Source organism: Lithobates pipiens, unplaced genomic scaffold (genome assembly GCF_037356315.1).
Source record: "Lithobates pipiens isolate NorthernLeopardFrog02 unplaced genomic scaffold, aLitPip1_a1.2 Scaffold_8, whole genome shotgun sequence".
NCBI classification, from domain to species: domain Eukaryota; kingdom Metazoa; phylum Chordata; class Amphibia; order Anura; family Ranidae; genus Lithobates; species Lithobates pipiens.
The window spans coordinates 269626963-269644416 of NW_027507903.1; the positions used below are offsets into that span (position 1 = coordinate 269626963).

Below are 17454 nucleotides of genomic sequence, written 5' to 3' on the forward strand. Positions count from 1 at the left end.
TCCTTTCTTTCTTTAATTAAGTCACGTCTGCAAATGGCTTACTATAGAGTAAATCCACTAGCTGCCTGTTACTTTGGCCCAAGCTGCAGGTGAGGCTAACCAAAGGAGTCACATTGTCCTGTGACATCTCCTCACATTTTTCAGGCCCACCCTCGCGTGCCACAGCTGGCACGCAGAGCCATTTCTGTGGGCACGCGAGAGGGTCCTGGTTCACGGTGGGGAAAACATGGCAGCAAACAGCGGCGAGGTGCAGGAAATGAACTGCACGGGTGAGCGGGTGGCTCCGCAGCCTCCGCGCAGAAGGCTACAGATCTGAGAGCACGCGAGGGAAAGAAGCAAGCAGCAGCGAGGTGCGGGAAACTGTCTGCACGAGAGAGTGGGCGGTCCCACATTCTCCGCGTGGTAGGCTACAGGCCTGACAGCACGCACGGGAGGGAGAGAAGAGCTTCACTGCTTCATTGTATGGCTGAAGAGGGGCGCAGCATCCCTGGCGCCTTCCGGAGCTTGGACTCCTCAAACCTCCTTCAACAGTGAGGCCCGGAGAACAGACTGACCATGGGCCCAGAAGACAAGGACAGGCGAGAGGCGCAGGCTGTGAGGGAGCCGCTGGATGGAACAGGGATGGAGACAGGTATCGGGCACAATTATACACTGAATACCTGCAGACAAAGACTGGTGCAGTGAGGCAGAGCAGGGATTGCAGATAAGGACAGAGCTAGAGGTCTCCCTTTCTCTCAGCTCTCCTCTTTTTCAGGCCCCGTGTCCCCCTCTTTCTGCTCCCCCTCTCTGTGCCTCCCCTCTCTCTGTGTCCCCCTCTTTCTCTCTCTGTCCCCTCTCTCTCTATCTGTGTCCCCCCTCTCTCTCTGTCCTCTCTCTCTCTCTGTCCTCCCTCCCTCTCTCTCTGTCCCCCCTCCCTCTCTCTCTCTGCCCCCCCTCCCTCTCTCTCTCTGTCCCCCCCTCCCTCTCTCTGTCCCCCCTCCCTCCCTCTCTCTCTCTGTCCCCCTCTCTCTCTGTCCCCCCTCTCTCTCTCTCTCTCTGTGTGCCGCCCTCTCTCTCTCTGCCCCCCTCTCTCTCTCTCTGTCCCCCCTCTCTCTCTCTCTGTCCCCCCTCTCTCTCTCTCTGTCCCCTCTCTCTCTCTCTCTCTCTCTGTCCCCTCTCTCTCTCTCTGCCCCCCTCTCTCTCTCTCTGCCCCCCCTCTCTCTCTCTGTCCCCCCTCTCTCTCTGCCCCCCTCTCTCTCTCTGTCCCCCTCTCTCTCTGTCCCCCCTCTCTCTCTCTGCCCCCCCTCTCTCTCTCTCTGTCCCCCTCTCTGTGTGTGTGTCTCTCTCTGTTTATCTGTGTCCCCTCTCTCTCTTTCTCTGTGCCCTCCCCTTTATCTCTGTCCCATATCTCTCTCTCTGCCCCCTCTCTCTCTCAGCATCTCTCACACTCCTCCCCCTCTGTGTGCCCCGATCTCTCTGCCCCCCATATGCCCCCCTTCTCTGTGTGTGTCCCCTATCTCTATCTGTCCCCCCCTCACTCTCTGTCACCTTTCTCTCTCTATGTGGCCTCTCTCTCTCACAGCCCCCTATCTCACAACCCCCCCTCTCTCTTACACACAACCCCCATCTCTCTCACACACCCCCTCTCTTTTGCTCAGCACCCCTCTATCGCGAATGGCTGTGTTGGCACTTCACAACACAAAACCAACTTATTTATTTCAGTTTGGGCACTCAGACTCAAAAAGGTTCGCCATCACTGCCCTAGGCTGTGCAAAGTGAATTGGATCTGTCAGTCAAGGTTTGATTTGCCCAAAAGGGTTGGTGGGTGGATTGAATCCTTAATTGGCAGCTCCAGTTTGTTTTGCATGGCCTGAGGGGAGAGCCTGAAAAACCTATATCACAGGATATGTGACCCGCTCTGGCTTTGCCGTTCGCCCAGCCCAGGCAATGCCCAACATGAAAACGTTATTTTTACTTTTATTCCTAAAGAGGCTCACATGTAAGTTAATGGCATTAGGAAGAAACACATACACAATATTGGTATAATGTGCAGCACTAAACCATCTGATAAAAAAGATTAAAGTTTAAAATTTAAATGAAAAGGCATGCATCTGCATGCTGATACTAGGGATGAGCGTTCGACTCGAACAGCGAACAATATGCGGTGTTTGCTGCAAATTCAAAAGCCGCTGGAACACCGTTAAAGTGCTAATTTTAAAGGCTTATATGCAATTTATTGTCATAAAAAGTGTTTGGGTACCCGGGTCAATGCAAAAATTTTTTATTTAAAACGTCCAAAACGTCCATTTTTTCTGGAGCAATGTTTTTTGAATGCTTAAAGTAAAACAATAAAAATTAAATATTCTGTGTTTAGAACAGTACCACAGCAAAATGACATTTCTAAAGAACATAATTGTCATTTAAAACTGATCGTAATAAATTGTCGGGTCTCGGCAATATAGATAAAACTCATTGGAAAAAAAGCATGTCTCACTCTCCCCCCCCAGTCCATTACCAGGCCCTTTGGGTCTGGTATGAATATTAAGGGGAACCCCAACCAATTTTTTTTTTTTAATTATTAATTATTAAGGGGAACCCTGCGTCAAATAAAAAAAAATGCCACAGGGGTCCCCCCAAAATCCATACCAATTTTAAGGATTTTAAAGATTAGGTCACTGGTAGAGACCAGGTCAAAATCCTTGTAATTGTAATGCATTGCCTGACCTTTGAATTGAACCAGTCATCTGGTTAAGAAGGTCCAAAAACAGTACAAACAAACACCAACAGTGCTCAGTGGACAACTTTACAGTCTCAATAGTAGGCAGATGGCTAAAGTCTGTTGAGAATCTTCCACTGAAATGCTCAAGCGATGCAGCCCTCCTCAGACAAGGGAATCTAGAAAAAAGCTGTATAGAAAACTAACAGTAGGGTGCAGGTGCCTAGGGCATTACCAAAAGAATTATTGATAAATGAAGATAAAAGCCGAATGCATATTTACAAAAGAGGGAAAATTGTAAGCATTGTATCACACCAATGTCAGATCCAGTGTTGGTGAAGTGTCACACAATGCAATGCACCACAATATCGCCATTCTAATTTCTGGGGTATGCACCCTCTTCCACAGAGTTAAGCCAAACACAAAACCATATGCCCATAAAGGCACACTAATAGCCCTCCAATGGCGAAAGGGGGCGGTATCAAAACACTAGTCCGGGTGAAACAAATAAAGACATAATTAACCTGTAACCAAAAACAGAGGAGCACTGAAGTATAATCCAAAATGATAAAAATGTAAAGGATCGTAGCAAGCTTAATGCCCAATATTAAAGCCAGATATTTGTAGCGTCATCCACAATGTACTGTGGCACATTTTTTTAGGGCTACTGTATATTTCAGTGATATGGCATTGCTGCTGAAATGCACGACAGCCCATGCAGGAGCCACCTCTGGACCGCTGATGGCTCCTGCATGGGCTGTCGTTCATTCCAGTCAGTGGCCATACCATATCTTTGAAGCATATAGTAAACTTAAAGTAATTGTAAACGATCACTGTGTAAAACAACCCATTCAGTTAGAAATAGTGTATAGATATTAAAAAAATTATAAGTATATTTTTTTCCTTCTTTTATATATGATTACAGTGTACATTCCCTCTCAGCTGCATAAGAGCTGGAGGAGAAGAAGCAGCAGTAGACTGAGCTCCCAGCATAGCTAGAGAACTGACCGTGGTGTGGTGTCAGGCTTAGTGTGGTCTTTTTTTGTTAGGAAAGCAGAGGGACTGGCAGGAGCACCAGGGATTTTACTCAAAGGAAGCAATACAAAGAGAACAGGATAGTTTTTCATACAAGTACATGGTATAGCAGGAACATATCAGGAATATGAAACGTTAGGTTTACATATTCTTTAACAGAAGTAACCACCCCAGGTTAGTCTGTACCCACTGCAACTCCCCCCCCCCCCCCATGCTAGTCTTTACCCAGTAAAATCCCCCATAGGTTAGTCTGTTCCCACTGCAATCCCCCTTTCTCCAAGTGAGACTGTGCCCACTACAACCCCCCCCCAGGATAGTCTGTGCCCACTAAAATCCCCTCAAATTAATCTGTGCCCACTAAAATCCCCTTAAATTAGTCTGTGCCCACTAAAATCCCCCCCCCCCAATCCTGGGTTAGTCTTACTGACTGGGAGGTACTACTGGGGTACTTCTACCGAGAAGCAAATCCCCTCAAAATGGCAGGACTTTTCAGGCATAGACTGTAAAACTTACAACACACATATAAATAATTGTGCAATCACTTTATTATAACAATTTATGAAAAGGTATACACATAATAAAAAAAGATACAAAAATCTATTTTCAGATATATAATCTAATTACATCCAAGCTTATTCAAAAAATGAAAATAATTATTTTCAATGCATGTACAGGTGTGACACATCTAGAACATAATGACATATGCACAAACAACTGAAACAATAATTAGAAATAAGATAAATAAAATTAGAAATTAAAGAATTTTCTCCTTCTTCAGGGATCCATCATTTATGCAGCTCTATGTTATTCAAAAATTTGATAAGCAAGGAAGTATGTTCCAAATAAAATCATGGCCTGACCAATTAGTGTGGACCTTCAAGCCAATTTGATTGTACATGTAGTAGAGACCAAGAGGCCAAACACACAGAAGGGTAGAATTGGGGACAAAGACAACGCCCTCTCCCCTCTTCTCTAAGCCCAATACACTGTGTGGAGCGATGGAAGGTGTGGTTTGGGGTCCCCCAAAGACACGAACCGGGACCGCATGGATAGACAGGTAGAATCTTGTATTTAGTAGACTATCCACCCCGTAGGTATTTTACCCAAAATCCGGGAACTATATGTTGTAGCGGAGTGGATGAACAGGAACGAGATAAGGAGGGTCCCACTGAAAATCGCCCATTCACTTGTCCCTCCAAGAACATGCCATAAAAAATATGCCAAATAGAGAGGGACGGGGAGGAGAACCCAAATGACCAAATGACCCAAATGTTCATACAGTCCTCACTTATAAGAGTGTCCACATTAGTGTTGAACCTGATATAGTCAGCAATCATGTGATTCAAATGCTGCATGTGAGTGCTGTTTGCAGCCAAGTCTTGTTTCTGTGGTTTACAAAAATGTAGAATCAGCCACTGCCATTGTTGCTCCTCCTTTCAGGGATCAAAGGATTGGAGGCATGTTGGTCATCAGAGGGGATCTTGCCACTTTAGGAAATATGGCAAAGAGGCACACAGAGAATTCTCAAATTGTAGGATTTTGGGCTCCCTCTGGGATGGTGGTCATTTTAACCTTTAATCAAAGTTGTAATAGGGTGGATATCCAATAGTGGTCCATCTCTTTATTGACCCAAATCCTGTGGTTCTTGAGTAGGCATTTGAGCATAAAGAACTCCATTCACCACAGATTGGCTGCAACAAAGGGCCCCAACTGAGGACAACATTTTCCTCACTGCTTTCACCCCATCCACGTATAACATCCATGGTTTGGCCAGGTTTTAAAATGTCCCCCTTAAATCCTGCCCCATCTCTTTCTCACCCCCCGCACTCAGCCATATTCCTTCTCTTTACAATATTGGCTTCCTGCTGCCTTACCCTCACCGGGATAGAGACAGTAGACATTGGATCCTGCTGGCTCTTAGCAACAAGTCTTCCTCCTTATCTGCCTGCTGCTGTGCCTTCAATGCATGCTCTTTCAGGCCACAGAATGTGTGCTCCAGGAAGGGCGTGTCGCTATTCAGCACCTTGTCATGGTTCACAGTTTAATCACAAAAGATGTCAAAATGCTGTATGTATCCCAAATAACGAGCCATTGATGCAGCAAAAAGAACCCCAGCTTCCCAGAGCCTATACCTTTTCAATAATTGCACAAGTACTCATTGATGGCATGATGCTGCTGGTGCAGTCTCTGTAACATGGCCAAGGTTGAGTTTTATTGTTTGCATGCAAAGATGAGGTGGTTGGCAGGCAACTGATGTTAGTGCTGTATTTCTGCCAGGTGAGCCATAGCTGGGTATAAAGTGTCCACGCATCCTTCTGGACTGATGAAGGACCTCCTGAAAGTATGAGTACTTTGTGACAAACCACTGTGCCACCAGATTGAGGACATGTGCCAGACAAGGTACACGTGTTATTTTTCCCAGACAAGGAACAGCCAGCAAATTAATATTATTATCACACCTTCCTGGACCTGGAGAGCTGCCAGCAGCCTCGACCCTCTGTGATTTCAGTCACCCAGGCATACAAGCTGCAATACAGCATGGTAATGTTTAGCCTGGGATGTTGTATATGCTCTGAGGCACATGGGAGGGGGGCTGCTGGTTACAAGAAGTTAAAGTATGAGATCAGTGAGGTGAAGGGGGTACAGGTGACTTGAGTTTTTCACTATCGGACAAGACACCACCAGACTACCACCACCAGAAAAGGAACTTGGTGTGCCATGAAAGATATGTAGCATTGCTACCCATGCTTACTGAACATCTGTCTGTAGACTGAGGGCTGTAAAAGGAATAGCTGAAAAGCCAGCAGTTTTGTCAGATGCTGGGCATGGGGTGATTTGCGGACTGGAGTTGCAAAAGTGACAAATAACTTGGGAAGGATGCTGCTGGAGATAGCGCAGTGGATGTAGCTCAATTTGCTTGACCCTTCCTGGTGTGACCTCAAGATTCTCTTTCTCACTTGACATTGCATATGTTAAGCTTCTGAAACTCTTTGTGGGACTTCCCTCCCTGTCACCAGAGGCCATAGATGTTGCAGCAGGTGTAGCAGAATGTTGTAGGGGGAGAGGAAGATGCAAAAAGTGCTTAACAAGGAAGAATGCAGGCCTTCTGCTGACAGCTTGGGTCATTGAGGTGCTGCTTCCACAGAGCTCATGTATTTCTCACACTGCAGAGCTCTGTGTACTGACCCTGTACTGACCATGTGGATAACTTGTACCAGTCCTTTGAAATAGTGCCTGCATTTTTTTTTTCATTTTTCAGGTTAAGTACATGTTGTGCAAGAACAGGAAATACTTATCCTTGTAACTTCATGTGCACAGAAGTGAAATCTTAAAATGGCTGTAAAGGCAGACGTTTTTTTATCTTAATGCATTCTATGCATTAAGATAAAAAGCCTTCTGTGTGCGCCAGCCCCCTAATACTTACTTACCTCCCGATCTAGCGATGTTGCATGAGAGATGCGGCTGTTAGGGACTCTCCCTCCTCATTGGCTGAGATGGCAGCGAAGTGCCATTGGCTCAAAGTCAGTGAATCAATGAGGAGAGAGGGGGGGCCTGCGGCTCTGTGTCTGAATGGACATAAGGAGATGCGGCTTGGCTCTGGTGCCCCCACAGCAAGTTGCTTGCTATGGGGGCACTCAACAGGAGGGAGGGGCCAGGAGAACCGAAGAGGGACCAGAGAAGAGGAGGATCTGGGCTGCTCTGTGCAAAACCACTGCACAGGGCAGGTAAGTATAATAAGCTTGTTATTTAAAAAAATAAAAATAAACAAGACTTTAGTATCACTTTAAAAGAGAGGTTTGGTAAAAGCAAAAAAAAAAAAACCTACTCACCTAGATGGCTGCAGCTGTCCCCGCTGGCTCTACCCCAAGAACAAAGCAATCAAACACTACTGATCGCTCAGTTCTCCCCTTGGCTCTGAGCAGAGAGCCATGACTATCAGTCACTGTCTGTCTACTCTGCCAGTCCAGTGTTCACTGAAATGTTGGTCTGTGGAGGGGGGCGGGAGGGGCTGGCTCAGGCTCTGAGTGGCTGAGAGGCTGAGCCAGCTGCCGTCAACCAGCAGTGGCCGTTGTAAGCTGAAAATGGGTCACAGGAGTACAGAACGAACTGCACTTCTGTGAGCCATAGGAAAAGTACAGTCAAAATAGCTTTGGCTATACTTCTCCTTTAAACAATGTTGTCAGTTTTCCTAGCTCTCTTCTATGGACTGCAGAACACCTCCTATTATAATATAGAGAATCTGTGAAAGGGGGAAATAATCCTGTGACTCATTACTCTCCTCCATTCCCAGATCATGTTACAGGTAGGGTTGCCATCTGTCCGGACAGTTCAGGTTTTGAATCATGTGTCAGGGTTTCAGTCCACCTGAAACCCAGGCACATTATTCAGACCAGACTGTGCTTCCCCAAGTAACTGAGATGCGTTGGCACTGTGGGCGGCTGTTTGGGGTCAGGTTTGGCATCACTGAAGGATGGGGGTGATGATGTCAGCAAGATAAATTTGGCCACACCCACTGGCGCGCTCTGTGAGCTACATTAATACTCTCCTTGGGGCACCCAAATGTGTCCCAGGACTTTTTTTTTATTCTATAGTGTTTATTGAAACAACAAAAAATGCCCTGTGCCGCAAAAGTGTTTGGGTTTGGCTTGAAGAAAAGCTGGCAACCCTAGTTACAGGCAGCAAAAGCAATGAAAGTATGGACGAGGAGGGGGCGGGTCCTCATTGGAAACTTTTTCACAATGTTCATAGAGCACTGTTGTGTAACTTATGTGGCTGAGGACAGAACCTGTCTCGCACATCATGTGACTGAGACACCATACAGAGATCAACAAGCATTGTTCAGTATGGAAATCAGTTCTGGGCCCATCATGCTTGAGACCGTGATTGTAACCGTATTAATGCACTTGCAACAAGAACAATTAAGTACTGTTCATGATGTGGGTCTTGGTTTCCTAAATCATTATCCAATAATTTTATGGATGTTAGCATAAAAAGGGTGTCATGGACAGTACTTAATAGTTCTGGGACTTAACACGTGGGCTCTTGACAAACATCCTATGTCTTTCTCAAATTACTTAAAGCACTTTTTAGTAGCCCAAGTTTGTTGACTACAAATTTTAATGGGGCACTTTCTGAACATGAGTAAACTTTAAGGCTTTACTGTACAGAAGATCAGTTGATTTACTTTTGTAGGGGTACACACATCTGGTACCGATTTTCTGCCAGCAGTTCCACATCTCACAGACAAGTGTTGTGAATCCCGCTGGATAGTCCTGTGGTTTTTAAATTTGTTCTCTATTCTTGTAGTTTTGTACGATGTCCCACAGGATCCACCCTACCTTGTCTCCACCCTACCCTGCAGATCTCTTCAGCAGTGCGGTGACTTCAGCCCTGCAAGCCAGAAAGACTGTCTTTGTTATACAGTATGGCAAAAATATGACACACACTGCTTTGCCACACAAACTTTCTGTAGAAGATGGGCTTGGTGGAGGAGGGTCTTAAAGACAGCAATAAATGGAAAATCTCTTAGTGTTATGCATATATATATATATATGGTGGTCTTCTAAATTACATATTGGCATTGAGAGACAGGCCCTCGGTCATTCCAATACCATGAGTTCTTCCTGTGTCTCAGAGAATATCCCAGCAAACTGGCTACATCACCCTTTACATTAAAGCTTACTGTATTGTAATCCTCAGTACATTATCTACAACCACAATCTCCTAACAGTCAAATTCAAGCTTACATAATTACCATCACCCACTTTCCTTCAGTGTGCTATGAATCATTAGTGCAAAGAGACATAGATATCGCAGTTTTGCAATTCTTAGGCCGCGTACACACGGGCGGACTGTCTGACGGACTTGGTCCGCTGAAACGTGTTTCAGCGGACAGTCCGCTCGTGTGTGGGCTTCAGCGGACTTTTTCAGCGGACAGTCTGGCGGACTAAGTCTTTCGGAATTTCCGTAATATTGTCCGTCCAACTTTGGTTTCAGCGGACAGTCCGCTCGTGTGTAGGCAAGTTGGACGGACTAAGTATGGCGCATGCTCAGAAAGGATTTACACGGCCGAAGGTTGCATTGCAGTGTATTGGACGTCGTATTTCAGACAGTCCGCTGAAAGCGTGCGTGATGACGTGTACAGCACGTACGACGGGACTAGAAAAACTACGTCCTATACACTGCAATGCAACCTTCGGCCGTGTAAATCCTTTCTGAGCATGCGCCATACTTAGTCCGTCCAACTTGCCTACACACGAGCGGACTGTCCGCTGAAACCAAGTTTGGACGGACAAAACCAAGTTTGAACGGACAAAATTACGGAAATTCCATAAGACTTTGTTCGTCAGACAGTCCGCTGAAAAAGTCCGCTGAAGCCCACACACGAGCGGATTGTCCGCTGAAACACGGTTCAGCGGACTATGTTGGACAGACAATCCGCCCGTGTGTACGCGGCCTCAGGCTCCATTCTCAGGAGTAAAAAAATGCTCAAATAGAGCATTTTTGTACGAACTTTCGACTAGTTTAGGAGAGTTTTAAGTTTTTCTGCTAGAAAGCTCCAATCGGAAAAGCGAGCCAGAAGGTTTTTTTTTTCTACCTCTAAATGTTAAACTCAAAATATGCCTCTTAATGTCCTAATGTGCATGGACACATAGGATAACATTGAGCTGCTTCTACAGGCAGAACACAAAACTCCTTTAGAAGCAACGTTTTTTAAGCCAGTGCGTATGGAGACTGAATGTATTGATATAGCTCATTCTCACTTCTCTTGTTATATGGATTAGGTGTAATTCACAGTCATATAAACACTGTCAAAAACTTAACAAACCGTTCCTGCTTAAACTTAAAAAGTTCCAGCCATAGTTGGTGCAAAAAAATTCATTAAAAATGTGTCTTAAATTATTACTAGCAATGGTGTGCCTGTTTCTTAACCACTTTCAGACCGGACCATTTTGCTGGCTTAAGACCAGACAACTTTTTGCGATTCGGCACTGCGTCAATTTAACTGACAATTGCGCGGTCGTGCGACGTGGCTCCCAAACAAAATTGACGTCCTTTTTTTCCCACAAATAGAGCTTTCTTTTGGTGGTATTTGATCACCCCTGCGTTTTTTATTTTTTGCACTATAAACAAAAATAGAGTGGCAATTTTGAAAAAAACGCATTATTTTGTTTTACTAGTAATGCCAGCGATCAGCGGTTTTTATTGGACTGCAACATTATGGCGGACACATCGGACATTTTTGGAACCATTGTCATTTATACAGCAATCACTGCTATACAAATGCAGTGTAAATGACACTGGCAGTGAAGGGGTTAACCAGTGGGTGGCAGTGTAGGGGTTAAGTGTTCCTAGGGGCATGTGGGGGGCTGGGCTTTGTTTTAGTGAACACTGATCTCTGCTCCAATCACATGGAGCAGAGATCAGTGTCACTTGTTGCTAGGCAGAACAGGGAGATGCCGTTTACAACAACATCTCCTCATTGAGCTGCCCCGTGAGTCGATCGCGGGTATCCCCGCGGCAATCGAGTCCGTGGGACCCGCAAACATCCCGGCGACATGCTCTCGAGGGCAGATGGGCATTTAAAACTGGACGTACCTGTACACCAATATGCCTGCCCGTGCCATTCTGCCGACGTACATCGGCGTGCACCGGTCGGGAAGTGGTTAAAAGGGTGATTTTTAAAAGATACAAAGTGTTATTCCCTTTCCCATGGCTTCATGTCCTGGTATATCTTCAGGCTCCTTTTAATTATAGATGTCACATTTTTCTTAATAGGAGCGCGAGAGAGAACCTGCTCTATTCAAAAAACCCCAAAATGCCAGTGCTAAGAGGTAATGCTGGGCTTCTTGGCTAACAACAGACTTTACCTTAATCAGAATATAAAGTACATCAATGACTTATTACACCTTCCTCCCTCCAACTATTGAAGTCTGACACAGGTAAAAAATAGTGCAGTATGCTTGTACTTGTACCCACACCTAACTTAAAGTGGAGGTAAATGTTGCTTAAAATGTTTGCCTCTCCCCGTCCTCCTATCTTATCTGCATGCAATTATTATTTTTTGGGTGTGGATATGTGATTCAGAAGCAACATATCCCCTGTGTCAGTGAGTGCTTGACAACAGAGCAGAATTCACAGAGCTGTAGCATGACCTCCAGTGCCCCTCCATTGTCAATGTTCCCACCCATCTTCTGCACCAACCACTCACTGAACAGGGGAACACTGCATGTGGGTCATGTGTCTGCACCCAAGCTAAATAAAAAAAAATAAAAAAGGCATTAACACTGCTCTCTTTTATAAATAGTATGTAACATACAGTTGTGTTTATAAGTTTACATACCCTGTCGGAATTTATGATTTCTTAGTCATTTTTCAGAGAATATAAATGATAACACAAAATATTTCTTTCACTCATGGTTAGTGTTTGGCTGAAGCCATTTATTATCAATCAACTGTGTTGATTTTTTTAAACTCATAATGACAACAGAAACTACCCAAATTACTCTGATCAAAAGTTTACATACCCTGGTGATTTTGGCCTGATAACATACACACAAGTTGAAACGAAAGGGTTTGAATGGCTATTAAAAGTAACCATCCTCAACTGTGATCTGTTTGCTTGTAATTGGCATGTGTGTATATAAACGCTCAATGAGTTTCTGGACTCCTGACAGACCCTTTCATCCAGTGCTGCACTGACATTTCTGGATTCTGAGTTATGGGGAAAGCAAAAGAATTGTCAAAGGATCTGTGGGAAAAGGTAGTTGAACTGTATAAAACAGGAAAGGGATATAAAAAGATATCCAAGGAATTGAGAATGCCAATCAGCAGTGTTCAATCTCTAATCAAGAAGTGGAAAATGAGGGGTTCTGTTTAAACCAAACCACGATCAGGTAGACCAACCAAAATTTCAGGCACAACTGCCAGGAAAATTCTTTGGGATCCAAAGAAAAACCCACAAATAACTTCAGGTGAAATACAGGACTCTCTGAAAACCTGTGTTGTGGTTGTGTCAAGATGAACAATAAAGAGGCACTTAAAGAAAGATGGGCTGCGTGGTCAAGTCACCAGAGGAAAGCCATTGCTGTGCAAATGCCACAAAGTATCCCCCTCACAATACATCAAACGGCACAGAGGCAAGCCTCAATGCTTCTGGCACAAAGTCATTTGGAGTGATGAGACCAAAATTGAGCTCTTTGGCCACAACCATAAATGCTGCATTTGGAGAGGAGTCAACAAAGCCTATGATGAACGGTAGACCATTCCTACTGTGAAACACGGAGGTGGATCGTGATGTTTTGGGGATGTGTGCGCTACAAAGGCACAGAAAATTTAGTCAAAATTAATGGCAAGATGAATGTAGTATGTTATCAAAAAATACTGGAGGAACATTTGCATTCATCAGCCAGGAAGCTGCGCATGGGACATACTTGGACATTCTAACATGCCAATGATCCAAAACACAAGGCCAAGTCAACCTGTCATTGGCTACAGCAGAATAAAGTGAAGGTTCTGGAGTGGCCATCTCGGTCTCCTGACCTCAATATCATTGAGCTACTCTGGGGAGATCTCAAACGTGCAGTTCATGCAAGACAGCCCAAGAATTTACAGGAATTGGAGGCTTTTTTGCCAAGAGGAATGGGCAGCTTTACCATCTGAGAAGATAAAGAGCCTCATCCACAAATACCACAAAAGACTTCAAGCTGTCATTGATGTTAAAGGGGGCAATACATGGTATTAATAACTGGGGTGTGTAAATTTTTGATCGGGGTCATTTGAGTAGTTTCTGTTGTCATTATGATTTAAAAAGAGTAAACACAGTTGAGTGATAATAAATGACTTCAGCCAAACACTAACCAAGAGTGAAATAAAAGTTTTTGTGTTATCATTCATATTCTCTGAAAAATGGCCAAGAAATCATAAATTCTGCCAGGCTATGTAAACTTATGAGCACAACTGTAAGTAGGAGGAGGACACTTTGTTAAGAAAACCTATTTTAGCCTTTCCTTCCACTTTAAGCATCAAGATCAGGGTTCACAAAATATGTCAGCTCTGAATAAAGAAGGGAGTTGGTCACCTGGGCTACCTCACAGAGCTGTTAGGGTTGCAAGTGCTACCAATCAGTAGGATAGGTCAAATGCCACGTACACACGGTCGGAGAATCCGTCGGAATGCGTCTTATCGGACCGTGTCGTCAGATAATCCGACTGTGTGTGGTATGCATCGGACTGATTCCGTCCGAATTTCCGTCGGACCCAATTTTCCAACATGTTGGAAATATTTCCCGACCGACTGGGCCGGTCGGACGTAATCCGATCATGTGTAGAGAATTTTGATCGGACCAAGTGCCACGCATGCTCAGATCAAATTCCTACATCAAAGCTATTGGCTACTAGCCTGAATCTAGTCCCATCGTAACGAAATTACGTCATCACGTTCTGAAAGATCAGATTTTTCGACAACTTAGCCCGACCGTGTGTATGCAACAGTTTTGGACACAATCCGTCAGACTAAATCTGACGGACAAAATCCGACGGATTTGGTTGTGGAAATCTCCGACCGTGTGTACAGGGGCAAAGAGGTACTGACCACTGCTGTACCCTGATGTAAACTATATGTACATATATTCAGATAAATCAATTTTACAAAAATATAGAGCTTTTTCTTTTTTACTTTTTGATGCAAAGTAATCCATTATAAAAATTAAAAAAGTAAGTATAGGTGCCTTTCTACTTAAATCTCCAAATATGCAGAATGCATTTGCATAGGATTAGCTGTTTTAGACTGTGCAAATAATTATTTAAAAAAAGTTTTAAAGAGAACCCACACAAATACAGGAAGAACAGAAAAGTTAATTGAAGATAATGATTTGACCACTGCAAGACCACAGGGCCATCTATATTTCTACTCATTACTAAACTCCACTGGCCTTAGACAGACAAAAAGAAAACCACATTTAAAATTTTCAAGATATAAATAAAGCAGATGGATGATTCAGCCGTTCAACCTAAAATAGTAGCATTGACTGTTTAGTCTTTAATACTGATGTTTTTTTTGGTACTCTTCATAGTGGACAGTTCTAAATCTCTCTTTCAGCCATATACAGTAAAGCAGTGAACAATATATAAAGAGCAATTACCATATGCAAACACACAGTATATATATGTTATTGGATCTACATCAGTAAACTGAAATCTGGTTGATACAGTTTATAACACACTGGAAATAGGTATTTGTACTATTTTCTTGAGCAACAAAGCAGCACGGCATCTGGTATTCCCTACACTGGGACAATTTCTATATATATTTTTTTATTATCTATTTAGATATGGCATCATTACAGCCATAAGCCCTTGTACACACGGTCGGACATTCCGACAGAATGTGTCCAATCGGGCCGTATTGTCGGATAATCCAACTGTGTGTGGGCTCCATCGGACTGTTTCCGTCGGAATATCTGACGGACCAAGTTTTCCAACTTGTCTATAAAATTTTCCGACAACATGCTCCGATCGGACATACTCTGATCATGTGTAGCCTACTCCGACGGACAAAGTGCCACGCATGCTCAGATCAAATTCCTAGACCAAAGCTATTGGCTACTAGCCTGAACGTAGTCCCATCGTAACAAAATAATGTCATCATGTTATGTACAATCGGATTTTGCAACAACTTTGTCCGACCCTGTGTATGCAACAGTTTCGGACAAAATCCACGGATTTGGTTGTCAGAATGTCCGACCGTGTGTACAAGGGCTAAGAGAAGTTTTGAAGTGTGCAAAATGAAGCAAATAGATATTTATTTAATCAGTGTTAAAAATACTGTTTATATTTAAAAATAGCCTATGGACAGAAAATATTTCTTTACCAACCCAAGCTTTCAGTTCAACCTACAGTATCAATTGTTCTGCAGCATCTGTTTTCCTACCATTGCACAGGATGCATAACTGCAAAACTTGCTCAATCATTTTAATATTTATTATACACATTCATGGTACGCCACATTCCAGGTGTCTATATACAACAGAGCAGCTATCCCGGAGACCACTATACATGTCGATGCTGTCATGGCAACCACCATTCAATGGCGAGTTTAGTTGTTAGCAACAATATGGACTTCAATTCAGACATAAACACAAATTCCAAAGTCTTATGGTAGAAATCAGAAAGTGATTGGATGTGCAGGTGCGATCACCTGAATATGCGTGGACAATCGGCAATCCTGGTTACACAGAATGAAGACCACAGTATTCAGCCAAACATATTTAACATATCTGATCAATTGTGCTCTCAATTCAGAGCACTTATCGATCCAAAAGTGACCAACTTAACCATGTCATGATTGTTATCTCCACTGGCTCCCAGTACATCTACGTACAAACTATTATAGTTTGTATGTGGTTCACTGTTGTTCTACTTACTTTATATTTGTCTACCGGGCTCCCCATCTGGTATGTAATGAGAGATGGTGGACATAACAATTTTAGCATTTGTGGTGGACTTATAAAAAAATCGCTTCTCTTGGATCACATTTCCTTAAATTTCTTTACCTAATAGCTCTGTTCCATATCAATATGTCCATATTTTTGAGAACTTGGGTTTCTGTGAACTTACATATTATTGATTATTATTATGGGGTTACTCTCTCCAAATATTTGAATCATGTAATGTCTACGGGCTAATTTAGTGTAAGCTGTAATTATAATAATTATTTTTTCTTAACCGTTACCATAGCCTATCTCAAGAAATATACTTTGAGGGACCACAAAATAATGCGGCATTATACAAAAAAAGAAACCCAATATTTAAACTACGTTGTACTAGATATCATATAAATTTCATATCATATAAATCATATATCACATCAAATAATTTAGAATAAGTACCTTAATTTCATATGTTGTTCCAGGGGTCAGACTAGTCAAGAGAACTTCTAGACTGTCAGCTGTTGTTGCTACTTGGGTGTAAGATGACTGCATCCATGGGCAAACCTCTCTGTAAATGACAGAGTAAGCTACAATCTTGCCATTTGTACTCCGTGGTATAGACCAAGACAGCAATATTCCAGCAGAGCCCACTCTTTCTCCAGCTAAATTATCAGGGGGTCCTGGAACTGTAATTGAAAAGAAACACGTGTCTGCAAAGCAACAGCAACTGAAAATATCGTAACAGTCTACCATAGGAAGTATAGCAAACTGGAAAACACCGGGAAAATACATTTGTATGAATGATTAACTGTTAACATTAGGCTTTTCTTCCCAATACAGTGTTACAAAAGATGATTAAATACACAAACCTGAGAAACATTCTTTAGCAAGAATGTAAAATATGTGATGTTCTAAAACTATGCAGGATAGCCTCATATCAGTGCCAGTTTGGCTCTGATAGTTGCAATGCTGAAAACAGGAAAAGATTTCACTGACACTGGTATGACCTTTGTATATGACAAGCAATAAGTCAAGAAATATTTGAAGAGTGGGCTTTTTAACTACCTGGATTTGTTTTTTTTGTTTTTTTTTGTAGTTTTGTCTTAGCGATTTGTTTCCTTAACTCTAAATGAGTGTACTTTATTTTTCAATTTTTTATATTGTTGACAGAGCTTTGTCACAACTGAGCATCATAAAGCAAAGAGTGATGGGTTGCAGTAACCCATGGCAACCAGAAAACATATTAGCTGATGTTTGATATGTTACTGTGAGTTAATACTCCCTACTTATAAAA

The 17454-nt window shown here is 43.1% G+C and overlaps 1 protein-coding gene across 4 annotated transcripts in view; it reads right to left on the reverse strand.

Moving 5' to 3' along the window:
• PTPRQ (protein tyrosine phosphatase receptor type Q) overlaps positions 1–17454 on the reverse strand; it is a 429454-nt gene that overhangs the window by 328495 nt on the left and 83505 nt on the right. For all 4 annotated transcript variants that reach the window (XM_077471954.1, XM_077471952.1, XM_077471951.1 and 1 more), the window contains exon 12: positions 16620–16846. In XM_077471954.1, coding sequence (XP_077328080.1) covers positions 16620–16846 — 227 coding nt within the window. The remainder of the gene's footprint in view (positions 1–16619; positions 16847–17454) is intronic.